Source organism: Antedon mediterranea, chromosome 8 (assembly GCF_964355755.1).
Source record: "Antedon mediterranea chromosome 8, ecAntMedi1.1, whole genome shotgun sequence".
Classification (NCBI taxonomy): domain Eukaryota; kingdom Metazoa; phylum Echinodermata; class Crinoidea; order Comatulida; family Antedonidae; genus Antedon; species Antedon mediterranea.
Window position 1 is genome coordinate 4285336 of NC_092677.1, and position 13969 is coordinate 4299304.

The 13969-nt window shown below is 33.2% G+C and overlaps 3 protein-coding genes across 3 annotated transcripts; 1 reads left to right on the forward strand and 2 right to left on the reverse strand.

Annotated features, from left to right (window-relative positions):
* Positions 1–1215: 1215 nt before the first annotated feature.
* On the reverse strand, positions 1216–2142 carry LOC140057150 (melanocortin receptor 5-like). Its single transcript, XM_072102703.1, has one exon. It carries the CDS (start codon positions 2140–2142, stop codon positions 1216–1218), a length of 927 nt encoding a protein of 308 aa, XP_071958804.1.
* A 3797-nt stretch (positions 2143–5939) lies between these two features.
* On the reverse strand, positions 5940–8190 carry LOC140056898 (trace amine-associated receptor 1-like). Its single transcript, XM_072102418.1, has 2 exons — positions 8154–8190; positions 5940–7843 (listed from the first exon to the last, which is right to left on the reverse strand). Exon 2 carries the CDS (start codon positions 7807–7809, stop codon positions 6820–6822), a length of 990 nt encoding a protein of 329 aa, XP_071958519.1. The 5' UTR covers positions 7810–7843; positions 8154–8190; the 3' UTR covers positions 5940–6819.
* A 770-nt stretch (positions 8191–8960) lies between these two features.
* LOC140056483 (U6 snRNA phosphodiesterase 1-like) lies at positions 8961–13088 on the forward strand. Its single transcript, XM_072101862.1, has 6 exons — positions 8961–9267; positions 9797–9951; positions 10968–11202; positions 11602–11707; positions 11882–11965; positions 12326–13088. Exons 1-6 carry the CDS (start codon positions 9047–9049, stop codon positions 12425–12427), a joined length of 903 nt encoding a protein of 300 aa, XP_071957963.1. The 5' UTR covers positions 8961–9046; the 3' UTR covers positions 12428–13088.
* The last annotated feature ends 881 nt before the right edge of the window (positions 13089–13969 follow it).

Genomic DNA, 13969 nt, shown 5'->3' on the forward strand with positions numbered 1-13969 from the left:
GTTGTGGATGACAGTGTGGTGTAATGGTTATGTATCCAGCCTCTCACAGTTGAGGTCGCTGGTTCAAGCCCCACTGAGGGTTTTTTTTTTGTTTTTAATTATTTTTTTATTTTTTATTTTTTTTTTTTTTGTGGACCTTGATCTTTGACCCTGACCCTTCAAATTCAAACTCGTCCGAGCTTTTTGGGCATAGATCATTGTGTCCAAATTTGGTTAGAATCGGATAAAAACTGTGGCCTCCAGGCTGTTCACAGACACACACACAAACACACACACACACACACACACACAAACACACACACAAACATACAGGGGTGAAAACATAACCTCCTTGGCGGAGGTAATAATGACAAAATAGGTAATACGGAAATTAATAAATGTAAACATGTTACTAGTGAATTGTAACGACATTTAGAATTAACAAAAATGTTGTTAAATGATATGATTTTATGTAATGACATGAGATAATATATGAATGTGAATAAAAGTGGTGTTTGCGGCACAAAAATAAACAGAATTCTGAGCTCCGGAGATCAAAGGGTTTATCTGTGGCTGCGACACGATCAGTACATAATACAGTACTGTTGTTATTTGTCGCAGCCAGACATACTATCAAAGGACTGATACAACCTCAGTGTCATTTTGTTTTTTGTTAGATTGACTTGGTTCAATTTGGGCTTTTGTGGTTCTTAAACCACCTGAAACCTAAGCTTGTTACAGAGTAAATCATTAATCTGAAATATTACTGCGAAATATTAACTGATTTGACGTCAGGAAATGTAAAAAAAAATTGTTCAATTGATGTCATAGCATTGTGAACGCAGATAATAGGACCGATTTGCACACAAGATAATGAATTTGTCTCATTAGTAAGTACTAACGAGACAATAAATAACATCATCATCAGCACAATCACTAACTGCATTATAAATAAAAACGTATAACAAACGTGAACGGTTAGTAAATGTTTAAGCATCAGTCCTCCTGAATGGCAGTTCTTGTGACAGACATCGACATTTCTGCAGGAACGTGAACGGTTAGTAAATGTTTTAGCACTAGTCCTCTTGAATGGCAGTTCTTGTGACAGACATCGACATTTCTGCAGGAACGTGAACGGTTAGAACATTGTTTATCATCAGTCCTCCTGGATGGCAGTTCTTGTGACAGACATCGACATTTCTGCAGAAACCTGAACGGTTAGTACATTGTAAAGTATCAGTCCTCTTGAATGGCAGTTCTTGTGACAGACATAGACATCGACATTTCTGCAGACGCCCTTTGCTTTTTACACAAACCACATCTGTTGAAAATGTTCAATATCTGTTTCTTGAATTCCTTTTTTCGCAGAGAGTAAATGACAGGGTTGACGGTACACCCACAGAGAGCGATGTAAAAAACCACAGCGGACACATCTGCTGTGTGTCTTCCACCCAGAGGATTACAAGTATATGTTGAGTATCGATACACTAGGGTCGGTATGTAACACACAACGAAAGCGCCAAGTACAATCAACGTGGTTTTGATGGCTTTGACGTTGATGCTATGCTTCTGTCTGCCTTGAACTTGAGATTCTGAGATACGTCTTGCCTGGTTAGATGCTATAAAGTACACCTTTGCATGAATCCCAATCGTAACGGCCATAGACACTCCAATTACTATATCAACGGACATGCTACTAACGGTCGTCGCGTACACTCCACAGTCAATTATAACGACTGAGGAGCCGGAATAGAAGACGATATATGACGCCAACATTCCAAAAATCCACACAGACGCAATTAAAACAACACCTTTTGTTTTGTCACTTATTTTCATGTATTTCAATGGATACGTCAGAGTTAGTAGTCGATCGACTCCAATGACAAATAGATTCAGTAACGACATGAAGACGAAACTTACAGCAATTTGAAAGGCCTCTCCCAATTTGACGAAGTCACCTGTATTGTAAAATACTGACAAAATGACCAGTAGGTGTCCGGTCACTTCATCAATAACAGCAAGATTAAGCAACATCATGTTAGTCGGAGAGTGTAACGATTTATTACGAATAAAAACCCAGCAAACAAACAAGTTTCCAAGTACGGCGACTACACCAGATATTGGATATAGAACCGAGTATATTATGTCTTGCAATTGAGCCATCGGTATTACAAAATTAAACGGTTCGGTATTGTTGGAATAATTCATTATGACTATTGGTCCGGTAACCTTGTTGAGAAATTTGTTAAAATTGGCTGAAATGAAATAAAAAGAAAAACGCACAATAAATCAAAGTATTGAAACTTCAGTTAAATGGTAAACATTCCGCCATTTTACAAGCATCTGAGTTCAAATATTGTATCTCAGTATGTTTATCCAATTCTTTCTTTGATCAACGCACAAATTATTTGAAGGCCTTTATAAAATAAAAAAAATAAATTATAATCACAAAATATTAAAACAGACAGGATACCAAATTACAGTACAACTTATGAACATTTAAAAAATAAACAATTTGCAAATATACATATAATATAATTCATATGGTTCACATGTCACTGACGAACGCCAAAAATTAGTTCAAAACTAATGATATAGTTGCATTGTGTAGAATAAATATAAAATAGTTACCTTTATATTTTTGTCAAATCGTTAGTATTCAAATGTGCTTGGTATGATACAATAAATAACAAAACCAGCAGTAGTTTTGTACTTTAGTAGTTTAGTACTGAAAATACTTGAAGTTTGGTCAGTAATATACACTGATCTAGCACTATGTTGAATGGCCAAGCAAACTGCCTTTTAAAGTAGACCTTAACACTCATGCATCTTTGATTTTAAACATGTCAATTTCGAAACAAATATTGTCTTGACGTAATTTATTTTAAATTGGTACAACAATGGTTTTAACAAAGAGCAGAGAAACCATGGACCAATTTATAGGTCCATGAAGAAACGATAATTGGTTGAAATGAACAATTATGCGTCATATTACACAATAAACATATTGAGTATTGTTCAGCATAATGAAATAAATAGAAAAGCACTAACGTTTATTAGTAAAATGTTAAATTAAGTGCATGTACTTGAAAGTGTAAGAGAGACCCAGTGAACTGATAGATAGTGGTGAAATTGAACCACTTAGTTTTATGACAATTCTAAAGATATTAAGTGTATGACGTCTAAAGCTTTGTCTACACTATCAAACTTTATGTGACAAAATATGTGATGTGCCCATATATGGACATGATGATGTCATATCACTACCATATTTGGGTACATCTACACTACCATGCTTGGGAACGTAACACTTTTCTTGTCAAACTACCTTGATAGTGTAGACAGAGCTTAAAAGTGTAATGAACCACTCGGGAATTATAGACACAATTATGTACCACATAAATGTACACTATATCAAACATTTGACTTTGTCAAGCTAAAATTAGAGGGTCCATTAAAAGATGTAATTGTTTGTTCTATAATAAGATAACACTAGACCTACACTAAACATTTAATTCGTGTACGGTATCATCATCTTTAGTGTCGCCGGTTGAAGATTAATGTATTCTATCGTGGGATTTATTGTTTCATTGATACTGTTTAATGCTCTTCTGCTTTTTATTGTTTTAGTGCAGTTTTATCATATTTAACTACATTTCATGTGTATTATTATTTTCTTTTTCTTCTTGTTGATATTATTGACAAAGATCTTTCAAATCAAATAAAATTAATTATTAATGTCATGATACCCTACGTGGGTCTAATATAAATTTAAAAAACTTTCTAAAAGATGTTCTGGGAAAAAACAAGGCAAGAGCAAAAAGAGAAAATTAAAACTTTCTTTTATCTTCTATATCGAAGCGTTCAAATTAAAAAATGATGGTTTTGAACATAAATTGCAAAAAAGCTTGAAAATACTATTTTGTAGGAATTTTTATTTTTTTGATATTTAATTATCAGCTGATCTTAATCATCTTTGTAAGACAGTGGTAGTAACCATGCAACGCCATACCACTTTACTGAGAAGTCAGTTTTATAGAATCATATAATATATGACACATATGCTGGTACTAACTGAATAAGATTATTAATTGTATCAACTAATAATAGTTTCAGTCGACTAACAATACAATAGTTATCAACTGTTAAAATTGTAAGAAAAAATCATAGTGGTGGTATAATGTCAAAAACGCCACTCAACCATGCGGCTGAACTTGAAATGAAGTTTTTTTGGACATTGATTTCTCCTTCTTTTGAAAATGTCTCCTATCTTTTAACACTAGCAGTTTACTAAAATTCCAAGAGACAGCTTCAAAGAAAAAGGGTGTGCGTGCCGACGAGCAACATCAACCAATCTAATTATTTAGTTCAGCTCATGCAAAAGCTTGACTGGTCAATTTTAGCATGTTGAAACAGTCAACAAAATCGTTATAGACGTTTTTGTGTCAGGATCAGAAAATGTTGCGAATATGCCTATATTTTAACATATTTTATTTTTATTTTATTTTATTTTTATTTATTTTAACATATAACGATTTTGAGATCATCTTATATTGAAAATCAATGACGGCGATGTTTCTTAAAATTAAGAATTAAAAATACCATGAAAGTGTAGGTAATCAAATTAGGCATAACAATATCGAAACTGAACCATAAAAATCGGTGAAATAATACAAACAATTACATTGAAAAAACCTCCCCAAAATAGCTGTTTTTCTGTTCAGCGGAAATCGTCCGGGTTTTGTAATAAAACAATTAGTTAAAGAAACATTTGTTGGAAAGAGTAAGAAAAAGAAAAAAGAGAGAGAGAAACTAAGATAACCATACAATAATCTATATCAAAGCGTTCAAATTATTGTTATTGCAGAAGGCCTATTATAAGGAGAATGAATGATGTAAAACAGAGTACGGTAAACATTTAAATAGTTTCATTGCTCTATGGTTGTTATATGAGTGGAGTTCACGGCGGATGGATGAGGACGAGAATTGTCTCTGCAAAAGTCAACCAATGTAATCCACCTAATGGCCGTGTTTCCTGCGAGAAGCATGTGATGTTTGTGGTGGTTCAAAAGTCAACCAATGTAATCCACCTAATGGCCGTGTTTCCTGCGAGAAGCATGTGATGTTTGTGGTGGTTCAAAAGTCAACCAATGTAATCCACCTAATGGCCGTGTTTCCTGCGAGAAGCATGTGATGTTTGTGGTGGTTTAATTCTGTCCTCAACTGGTAACCTACTTCACTTTATATTAGTAGTTCAAAAAGTGTATACACATGGTACGCCTACATGACGTACGCACTCATGCGACGAAAATCTCAGACAGTACATGTGATGGCAATAGAAATCGCATGGATGTAGGCCTATGTTATTCATGCACTGTGAAAACATCGCATTCGTCTAATTTCGCATACAGTAGTGAAAAAAAGACTTCAGTGTTCTTTACCATCAATTCTACATGTTTGGCTATACAATATTCTTTGACCGCAGGGCCATGTGGACAATCACAGTAATAATCACTATCTATACAAGATGATAATTTACCGTACTACTGTAATGCGCTTGCTTCGCACAATATTACAATAATCAAGAAAAGCGCTGCAAGCAACTCATTAGGCCTAATGCATTTTGTTCAATTCAACTTGGAATTCATTCCAGAAATAATACATATAGCAAATGGTCATATAAAAAGAACTATGGTAAAAACGAACAATTTATTAAGACGCATGTTCAGAAACAAAAATAGATAGAATTTATTAAGCATTGTCCACACAGCATTGTTAAAAAATGAAAACACGTTGTTTTCGAAACGACACGTGCCTACTGACACATGTTCTGTACACAGGTCTAGATTACACGTCCCATTATAGTGACCATAACAAGCGAACGAGAACGGTTTGTTTAGTTTTAGTAAAATACAAGATTATGTACGGTTATGTTAGAAATAATTCATTTCCTACCGTTTTAGGTTTAATATCCAAATATATATAAATAACATATAATACCAGTGAAGCTATTCTTAGATTTCCGTAGTAAATCATCCATTTTTATTCACACAACTTAACAACGTTACAATAACATTCTCGGATAGATTAATTCCCCATCAGATAAATCTAATAGGAGGCACATTAGGCATAAACAAAATGTGTTCGTTTTCTGTCAATTATCAAACAATTTCCATTTACAAATTACAAACTAAAAATTAATCTTCTAAGATTTGTTGCTAAATTTATCTTGTAAATTACGAGTTTCATGTTTTCTATTTTAACTTACCAATTATAGAATAGATAAACTGCAATTTAATGTATCGTGTTTATAAGCGCAGCTTACCATTTGAGGTTAAGGACCTGGGGTTGAAAGAATTATAGTTATAGTTTTAAAGATACATTATCCCCCTCTGAAAAAATAATTCTTACAAAAATGTTGGTTGAATATGCCATTTTAATGGTAGTTATTCACTTTGACCAAAAATTGGATTGAAAAAAAAATGCAAATTGGCTGCAAGTCAATGTGTTTTTGGTTGAATTTAAACGATTATTTTGTCATTTTATAAGTATAAGAACTTACTTTTTTTTTCATTATTTTTTTATGGAAGTGATAAATTTTATTAAAACTATAAAATGGCCTATTAAAGTCCGATTTTATAAAATTTCAATTTTTTACGTTTTCGGGGGACAATACATCTTTAACATAAGAAGGTACCGATTGAACCATAGGCGACCAACCACCAATTTATAACCACTATATTCAGCTGCAAGCACGTACATTTACACCTAGCACAAAACAGTGACAAAATGACTACATAAATGACAAAACTAAAGAATATTTATATAATCTAGTTTGTATTACTCTTCAACTAGTACCGCAGTAGCTGCAGTTTTTGACATTGACATCTCTGCTACTGTCAAACATTCGGTAGACCTACTTTTACATAATCCGCATTTGCGAAAAAGGCGGATAATATGCTTTTTAAACTCTGGCCTTCTCATAGTGTAGATGACAGGGTTTACAGTGCATCCACTGAAAGAAATAGCGTATAAAAAACACGACACCATTGCCGTATTTTCTCCGCCAAATGGCGAACAGTCGTAAGTGGAATACACATACATCATGGATGGAAAATAGCAAAAGAGAAAAGCGCCAAGCACGATCAATGTGGTTTTGATTGCTTTGATATTGACGGTGTTGGCTTGCTTTCTACCCTCTACTTGAGATTCCGCAATACGCCTTGCTTGTTTTGCTGCAATGAAATAAACTCTGGTGTGGATGAGAACGGTCAAAATGACAACTCCACACACAATGATCTCCACTGCCATGCTACCAACTGGTTTATCATACAAGGGACACTCAATTGCAATTGCGTCGAATCCACCATACACGCCATAACAAGACATTGCGCCACAAAGCCAGATAATAGCAACTAGTACGATAACTTTTGATCTATCGGGAATGTTCATATATTTCAAAGGAAATGTGAGAGTTAAGAACCGATCAAAGCCGACGAAGAAAAGATTAAAAAGCGACAATATAAGACACGTTCCAACGCCTTTTGACACATCGTAGAATTCAAGAAGCTGATTTGCTGAATAAAACGAAGAAGCTATAATCAGCATGATTCCTGTCACGTGATCAATGAATGCTAGATTAAATAGCAGAATGTTGTAAGGTGTATGTAAAGATCTCGTTGTAAAGATAACCCACATCACGAAGATGTTACCAAGAACAGCAACCACTCCAGATATTTGATAGAACACCGAAAAAACGATATCTTCATATTTCGAATACTCGTAAACATATGACATGAGTGACGTGTCGTTGAGCGTATTGGTAGCCATTTTGGAACTTTCGGTTGATATACTTCTGTTGTGCCTAAACCCGTAATAATAATTTATGATTGTTAATCCATTTGAATCAGTACCATTACCAAGATACAATTTTAATCAAAATCTTAAATCAGAAAACTTGAAACACAAACCAAAGTAAACCGTGTATTATACTTGCTCAAAATTAATAGTAATCTTTAATGATACGTTAAATTGTCATGTTTGTTTTTTAATTAAATCAATACTATTAAACAATAACCAGTGTGAAAGTCAGCTTACATTTTGTACAGTTTTTCTTATTTGTACGGTCGCATAGCTATAGTGACTTTGAATATTATCAAACATCTGGGTCTTACCTGAAATTTGGTCCAATTTAGATATTCAACTGGCTTTCTAATAACTAACTAATTGCATACTAGCATAACTTGTACTGTTTAAGTTACACAATTTCCTTTATTTAAATAGGTAGGTCTAACCAATCAATTGATTGAAAGTTAAAACATTTTTTTTAAATGTTTGTTTAAATTAAAGTAACACGTTTGTTTAAATTAAAGTATACGGTTGATTTTGTGGTAATACGAAACGGTCAGTACTTTTAGGCCTACTCAAAAATATTAATAAACCATAAATTTGCTTTCAGTGAAATTACAAAAGAACAGTTATTACTCTCCAATTCAATAATTGCTATAATATCCATATTGTTGAAAAATAAACAGGGCACACAGTAAATAAATCGATTTTCAATGTAAGTAAATGAGTATGAGTCTATTGCAAATTATACCTTAGTGACATTGTCCCATTAAAAGGTGGACCAACAATGAATATTCGTAACTAAGGTAGGTAACATATAGCTAAATATTAATGGACTTAATACAATGGTAGTGAAAATTATATAATCGAAATGATAAATTTATTTGTCATTAACTTACTGTGTTTTTTTGGTTTAAAAAAAAATTAAATCAGAGTGATAATAAGCAAACGAGTTCAATCCCAAAATCAAACTAACAAATACCCAAATACATCTTTTAAAATAACTATTAAAATAACATAATTAAAATAACTAATTTGAATATTCCGCAAAACTAATGATATTCCGCTCGACTAATCCGCCCTCAATAGTTTACACAAAAACTATTGTTTATAAACAACAAACGAAACTTGTGCGAAACATGCATGAATTAAAATGTATTTATTTGTTTAAACATGTTGATGATGAAGACATTTAAAAAGTAATCAGAAATAAAACCGCATGTCTGGATTATGTTCTATTCAGTCCGCCTACGGCTCAAGCGATACAGACTCGTCTGATGAAGAGAATCACCAGAAAAAAAGAGGTATACTTCCTAGGCCTGAACCCACTACTGATTTGGTGGTGGGAAAGCGCGGCGTAGATGTCTTCCAGTGCCCTACCCCACACACTGAAACTGATGCTAAAAGGCCTAGGCTAACAAGAACAGAATCAAATGGAAGGTACAGTTTTAAAAAGTAGCTATTGGAGTATTCCTTTAAATTGTTTTTGTTGTGGTTATGTGGATGGTATCGTAAAAAAAAAGCTAATATTTAATAATAAGGCTAACCACGGAGGTATACCTCCATGCATGCTAACTTTAACTAAAATAAAAGCCTATTTTAGGCTAGCATTTATTTAGTTGGTAACGCTAGGCCCTAGTTAGGCTAGTTCTAGGCCTATAGCCTATATAAAATAATAAATGCTACAAAATAAGACAGGGAGGTATGAATAATAATATTATTAATACAGATATTTGTTTTATTTTTATACCTCTCTACTTTACTAGCCCAGGGCCAAGTTAGTACAGTACTACTAGCTAGGTTAGGTAATAGTATTAGGTAGCCTAGCTAGGCCTAGTCCATGGCTAGTCTATAGCTATTAGGCTTAGTAATAGTAGTAAGTACGTCTACTCGTTTATGCCTGGTCAAAACCCCCCAAACTAGGCCTAGGGCCTTCTGGTCTAATTTCAACTTTTCCTTCTCCCGATAGTAAAAGTACTTCAGACTTTCTACCACTACCGGATGAAGTGATGTCGATGTTCTTGGGCGACAGGGCAAGTGATGCATCATCATCCAATCATCAAGGACGTGTTAGATCGTTTGCTCATGAAGCTGGAAATTGGGCAACTTATGTATATGTACCAAGTAAGATGGTGTTTTCTAAACATTTTTCCAGGAACTACCATTAAAACCTTTCCCAGAGGATAACTTTTTACTGTTTATTCATTAATTCATAACGAAAAATATTGTTCTTTCTTGAACTAAAAATAAATAAACAAAATCAAATAAAACATAAATATTCAATAGTTAAAGCCCCATTCCCTACGTTTTTTAAATCTAATTTAAGATCACAAACTATATTTAATGTAAAAATAATACTATATGATCCTATTGCGATAACTTTTTTCGTCTTTAAACGGTTAAAAATGTGAAAAATAAGTCGATTCTAATAATTATAGCGGCCCGCTATAAATCCCAAAATGCATTGCGCGCAGATTGATATTTTTGTTTTTCACCTGTAATTCGCCCACTTTTCGATCGATCGTGAGGCCAAAACAAATGGAAGACTCCTAACTTTTCAGCGAAAATACCGGGTTTTCCCCAATTTGTATCAACGGAGTCTGGCAAAAATAGAAAGACAATTAATGCAGCAACTATACAACGTCAGGCTAGGTATATAGGTAGCGTACGATGTTCGTACGTTACCGATGTTTGCCAGCTAGGCCTACAAAACTAAGCCTAGCTAGGCTATGCCTAAGACCGTCCACTCGCCGCGAGCTACTTAGGTAGTGCATTGTTTCTCACTTTTTATCATAATTTACCATAAAACGTACATTTAAGACAAGGAATGACATGGTTTAATGTTTTTAAAGTGATATATATGTATTATTTTCCAAAAAACGTCCAAAATTGCAGGGAAGGGGTCTTTAACTGTTCCAACCATGCCATGTATTACCAAAATACTGACTATTGGCAGAAAATACTGATTTATCAACTACACATAATAAATAACAGTTAATTTGTACACAAACAAAATAATTGATACAAGTGTAAAAAAATAAACATTCATAAAGCGATGTTTACGGATATATCACACAGAGTACCAAAAATAATTGAGGTGCGACTTGGCGAATAAAACAAACTATATATTATTATTTCAGTTGAGATAACAAGTGGACTTGAGGATATTGTAAGTGCCTTGCATGAGTGTATCCCTACTGAATACAACATACAACCAATGGACATTCTTCACCTAAGCGTATCAAAGACGGTCACACTAAAATATCATTGGATCAGACCGTTTACAGAGTTGCTATCACAAAGACTGGCAGAATTACCACAATTTATCTGTGCTTTTGGAAAGCCACGTGTATATGTTAATGATGAAGCCACTAGGTAAATAAACATGCAACATATTCTTCTATACGCAGGCACTAGATCTAGCAAAAACCAGCCCGAACTAGTATCACTATCAGGCACCAAATCTAGCAAAAACCAGCCCAAACCAGTATCAGGCACTAGATGTAGCAAAAATCAGCCCAAACCAGTATTGGAGACTACATCTATTTGTGAAAATATGTTTGTAAACACATACAGTAACCTTTACTTTACAAGATGCCTACATTGTTATGATGTCAAACATACAGCAACAGCTGATATTATATGGTGTTTGTTGGGTGTAATATCCACACCTGCAATAAAATTTGATGATAAAATAATATAAAATTTAAATGCTTTAAACGATCTGTTATTTACAAGGGGAAAAATAAATTGGTATAATTATTTATTCAATAGGTCATTTGTGAGTCTTACAATTGGTCAAGGAGTAAAGGAACTGGAAGACATTGTTAAGGAAGTCGACTTGGCTCTAAATGAATTTAACTTGCCACCATTCTACAAGGTAATACAAGCCTATTATAAATCAAATAGTGACATAGGTCACATAAAGGTCAATGATTGCATTAAATCATAGATATATACTGTATAGCACATAGCATGCTCGTTGTGTTTGTGCACTCTTTGCATAGTGCCATTATTAAAAAAATAATAATTTAAATCATTATCTCATTTAAAGCCAGCATCATTTCATGTAAGCATAGGATGGTGCCTAGGCAACATAACCAAAGACATATCAACAGAAGCATTATCAAATTTAGAGGTAAATTTGCAAAAGTTACTATATTAGATTTCATTCTTTGAAATGCCATTAGATATACCCTATTAATGGACACATTCCTGTTGAACAAACCAGGGCCAATATGTTTCAACCCCTAAAATACCCCTATTATGGAGACACTATGGTTGGTCCTGAAGGTGTACCTTTAACAGTGGCGTAACAGGGGCCCCGGTGTTTATCGAGGCCCCTGAGCAGTATCCAGTGGAAAATACAGGCATTAAAATATGTTGAAAAAGGCTAAAAACTTGGGGTTCTACCAGGGGCCTCAGGTATCTGCGTTACGCAACTGCCCCAGAGTTCTACTGTACTATAATTATTACAACTGAATTTTGTTTTCTACAGAGATGCTTTCTAGAACACTTTTCATCATTAAAACCATCTTGGAACGTGACAAAGCTATGCAGTAAAATTGGCAACAAATGCTTTGCATTTCCTCTCAGCTGACATTTGTGGCAATTCTTGTACTATGCAATAAACCGTGTCATTATTTGCAGATTACCTGTTCCTAACAGAAAAAATATTTTCATTTCTGTCTGAATTCTACACCTGTTTTAAAAAAAGCAAATTGTATTTCAAGAAATAATGACTTGGTCTAATGAATAAAAAGCGCAGCTCTGCAAAATATACAATTGTGCTTCAGATAAGGAATTCAAATTATATTCAAGCTGGAACAGCAACATAATACAACAATTATAAAGGGATCATGTTAAAATTATTGTAAAGTTCTGCATATTTTTTACTGTTTATATTGTATTTTTTTCATCATTGGTTTATGAGCCAGTCCCTGCAATAAACTACAAACCTTGCTATAAACAATTATAACAGGTTAAACAAGTAAATAAAAAGTAGTTACTGCAGTAACATAAAATGTAGTTACTGCAGTAACATAAACAAGTAAATAAAATGTAGTTACTGCAGTAACATAAACAGGATAAACAAGTAAATAAAATGTAGTTTTACTACTTGACAGGTTGTTTACAGACATTTTCAACAATATTATCATAAAAATATGTAATTTAAAAATTGACTGTACGGCAATATTTTAAAAAAACCTCGAAATGTGTCATTTTACAGCTAACAGCCTAACAATGACAATATGGTTTGTGACTGTAAATCTGAATTATTTTTCTTGTTAAAAATAAAAACAATACAATTCAAAAATGTTTTTTTTTACACCAGAGGATTTGTATCTGCATAAATTAATAAATGGAACTTTTTACACCTGTAATGACAATAGGAATGTGAGAATATTTGTGGTAATCAACAAAAGGCAAAAAAAAATATCAAATATGTTTTTTCAAATTGGAAATCTTGTGGAAATCCAATCAGGAATCCAGCACCAAGATTCAAATCCATTTATTATATCATCATTTGCATAAAATACATAGACAATTAAGTAGGGAGTAACAGCACAATACAAAAAGAAAAAACTAAGGCACACCATTCTATAACATTAACTAAGCAATTAATCAAGGCAATGTATTGCATGAATGCAGTGGGTCTATTGTGTACCAAATTCTGTTTAAATTTAGTGTATTCAACTGGAAAGGAAAACATTAATATTAAAAAATAAACCTTTTTTTACTATATTAATTTTGTTACCTTTTATGGATCTGCATATTAAATTTTCAGAATATTATAAAGTAGTAATATACAAGGGCCTTTAATGATTTACTACATTATAGATCTATTAATAGTACAACATGCTATCATATCTCCATGGTGATTTGGTTTGTTTTTTTACTAGCAACTTGCTAATTTCCTTTCATTATTGATTGTGACATAAAATACATTTGAAATATAAAAAAAACAGACAAAAGGAACATTTGCAGTAAAAATTGTAAACTTTCTTTAATATTTTATGATGTTGTTAGTAACTCAATATTTATTTTTTTCATTATGTAATGTTTGTTTGTGAATATATGCACTTTTGTAGGCCTACCAGTAAGTCAATCAAAGTTAATAGTCTTGTTTCTACTGCCTGTT

What these genes read in the sequence shown, in the direction of transcription:
- LOC140056483 (XM_072101862.1), top strand. Translation starts at nt 9,047, where the DNA reads ATGTCTGGATTATGTTCTATTCAGTCCGCCTACGGCTCAAGCGATACA. An exon ending in AGAACAGAATCAAATGGAAG is followed by an intron (nt 9,268 to 9,796) that starts GTACAGTTTTAA and finishes TTCTCCCGATAG; the next exon opens with TAAAAGTACTTCAGACTTTC. An exon ending in ACTTGCCACCATTCTACAAG is followed by an intron (nt 11,708 to 11,881) that starts GTAATACAAGCC and finishes TCTCATTTAAAG; the next exon opens with CCAGCATCATTTCATGTAAG.
- LOC140056898 (XM_072102418.1), bottom strand. Translation starts at nt 7,809, where the DNA reads ATGGCTACCAATACGCTCAACGACACGTCACTCATGTCATATGTTTAC.
- LOC140057150 (XM_072102703.1), bottom strand. Translation starts at nt 2,142, where the DNA reads ATGGCTCAATTGCAAGACATAATATACTCGGTTCTATATCCAATATCT.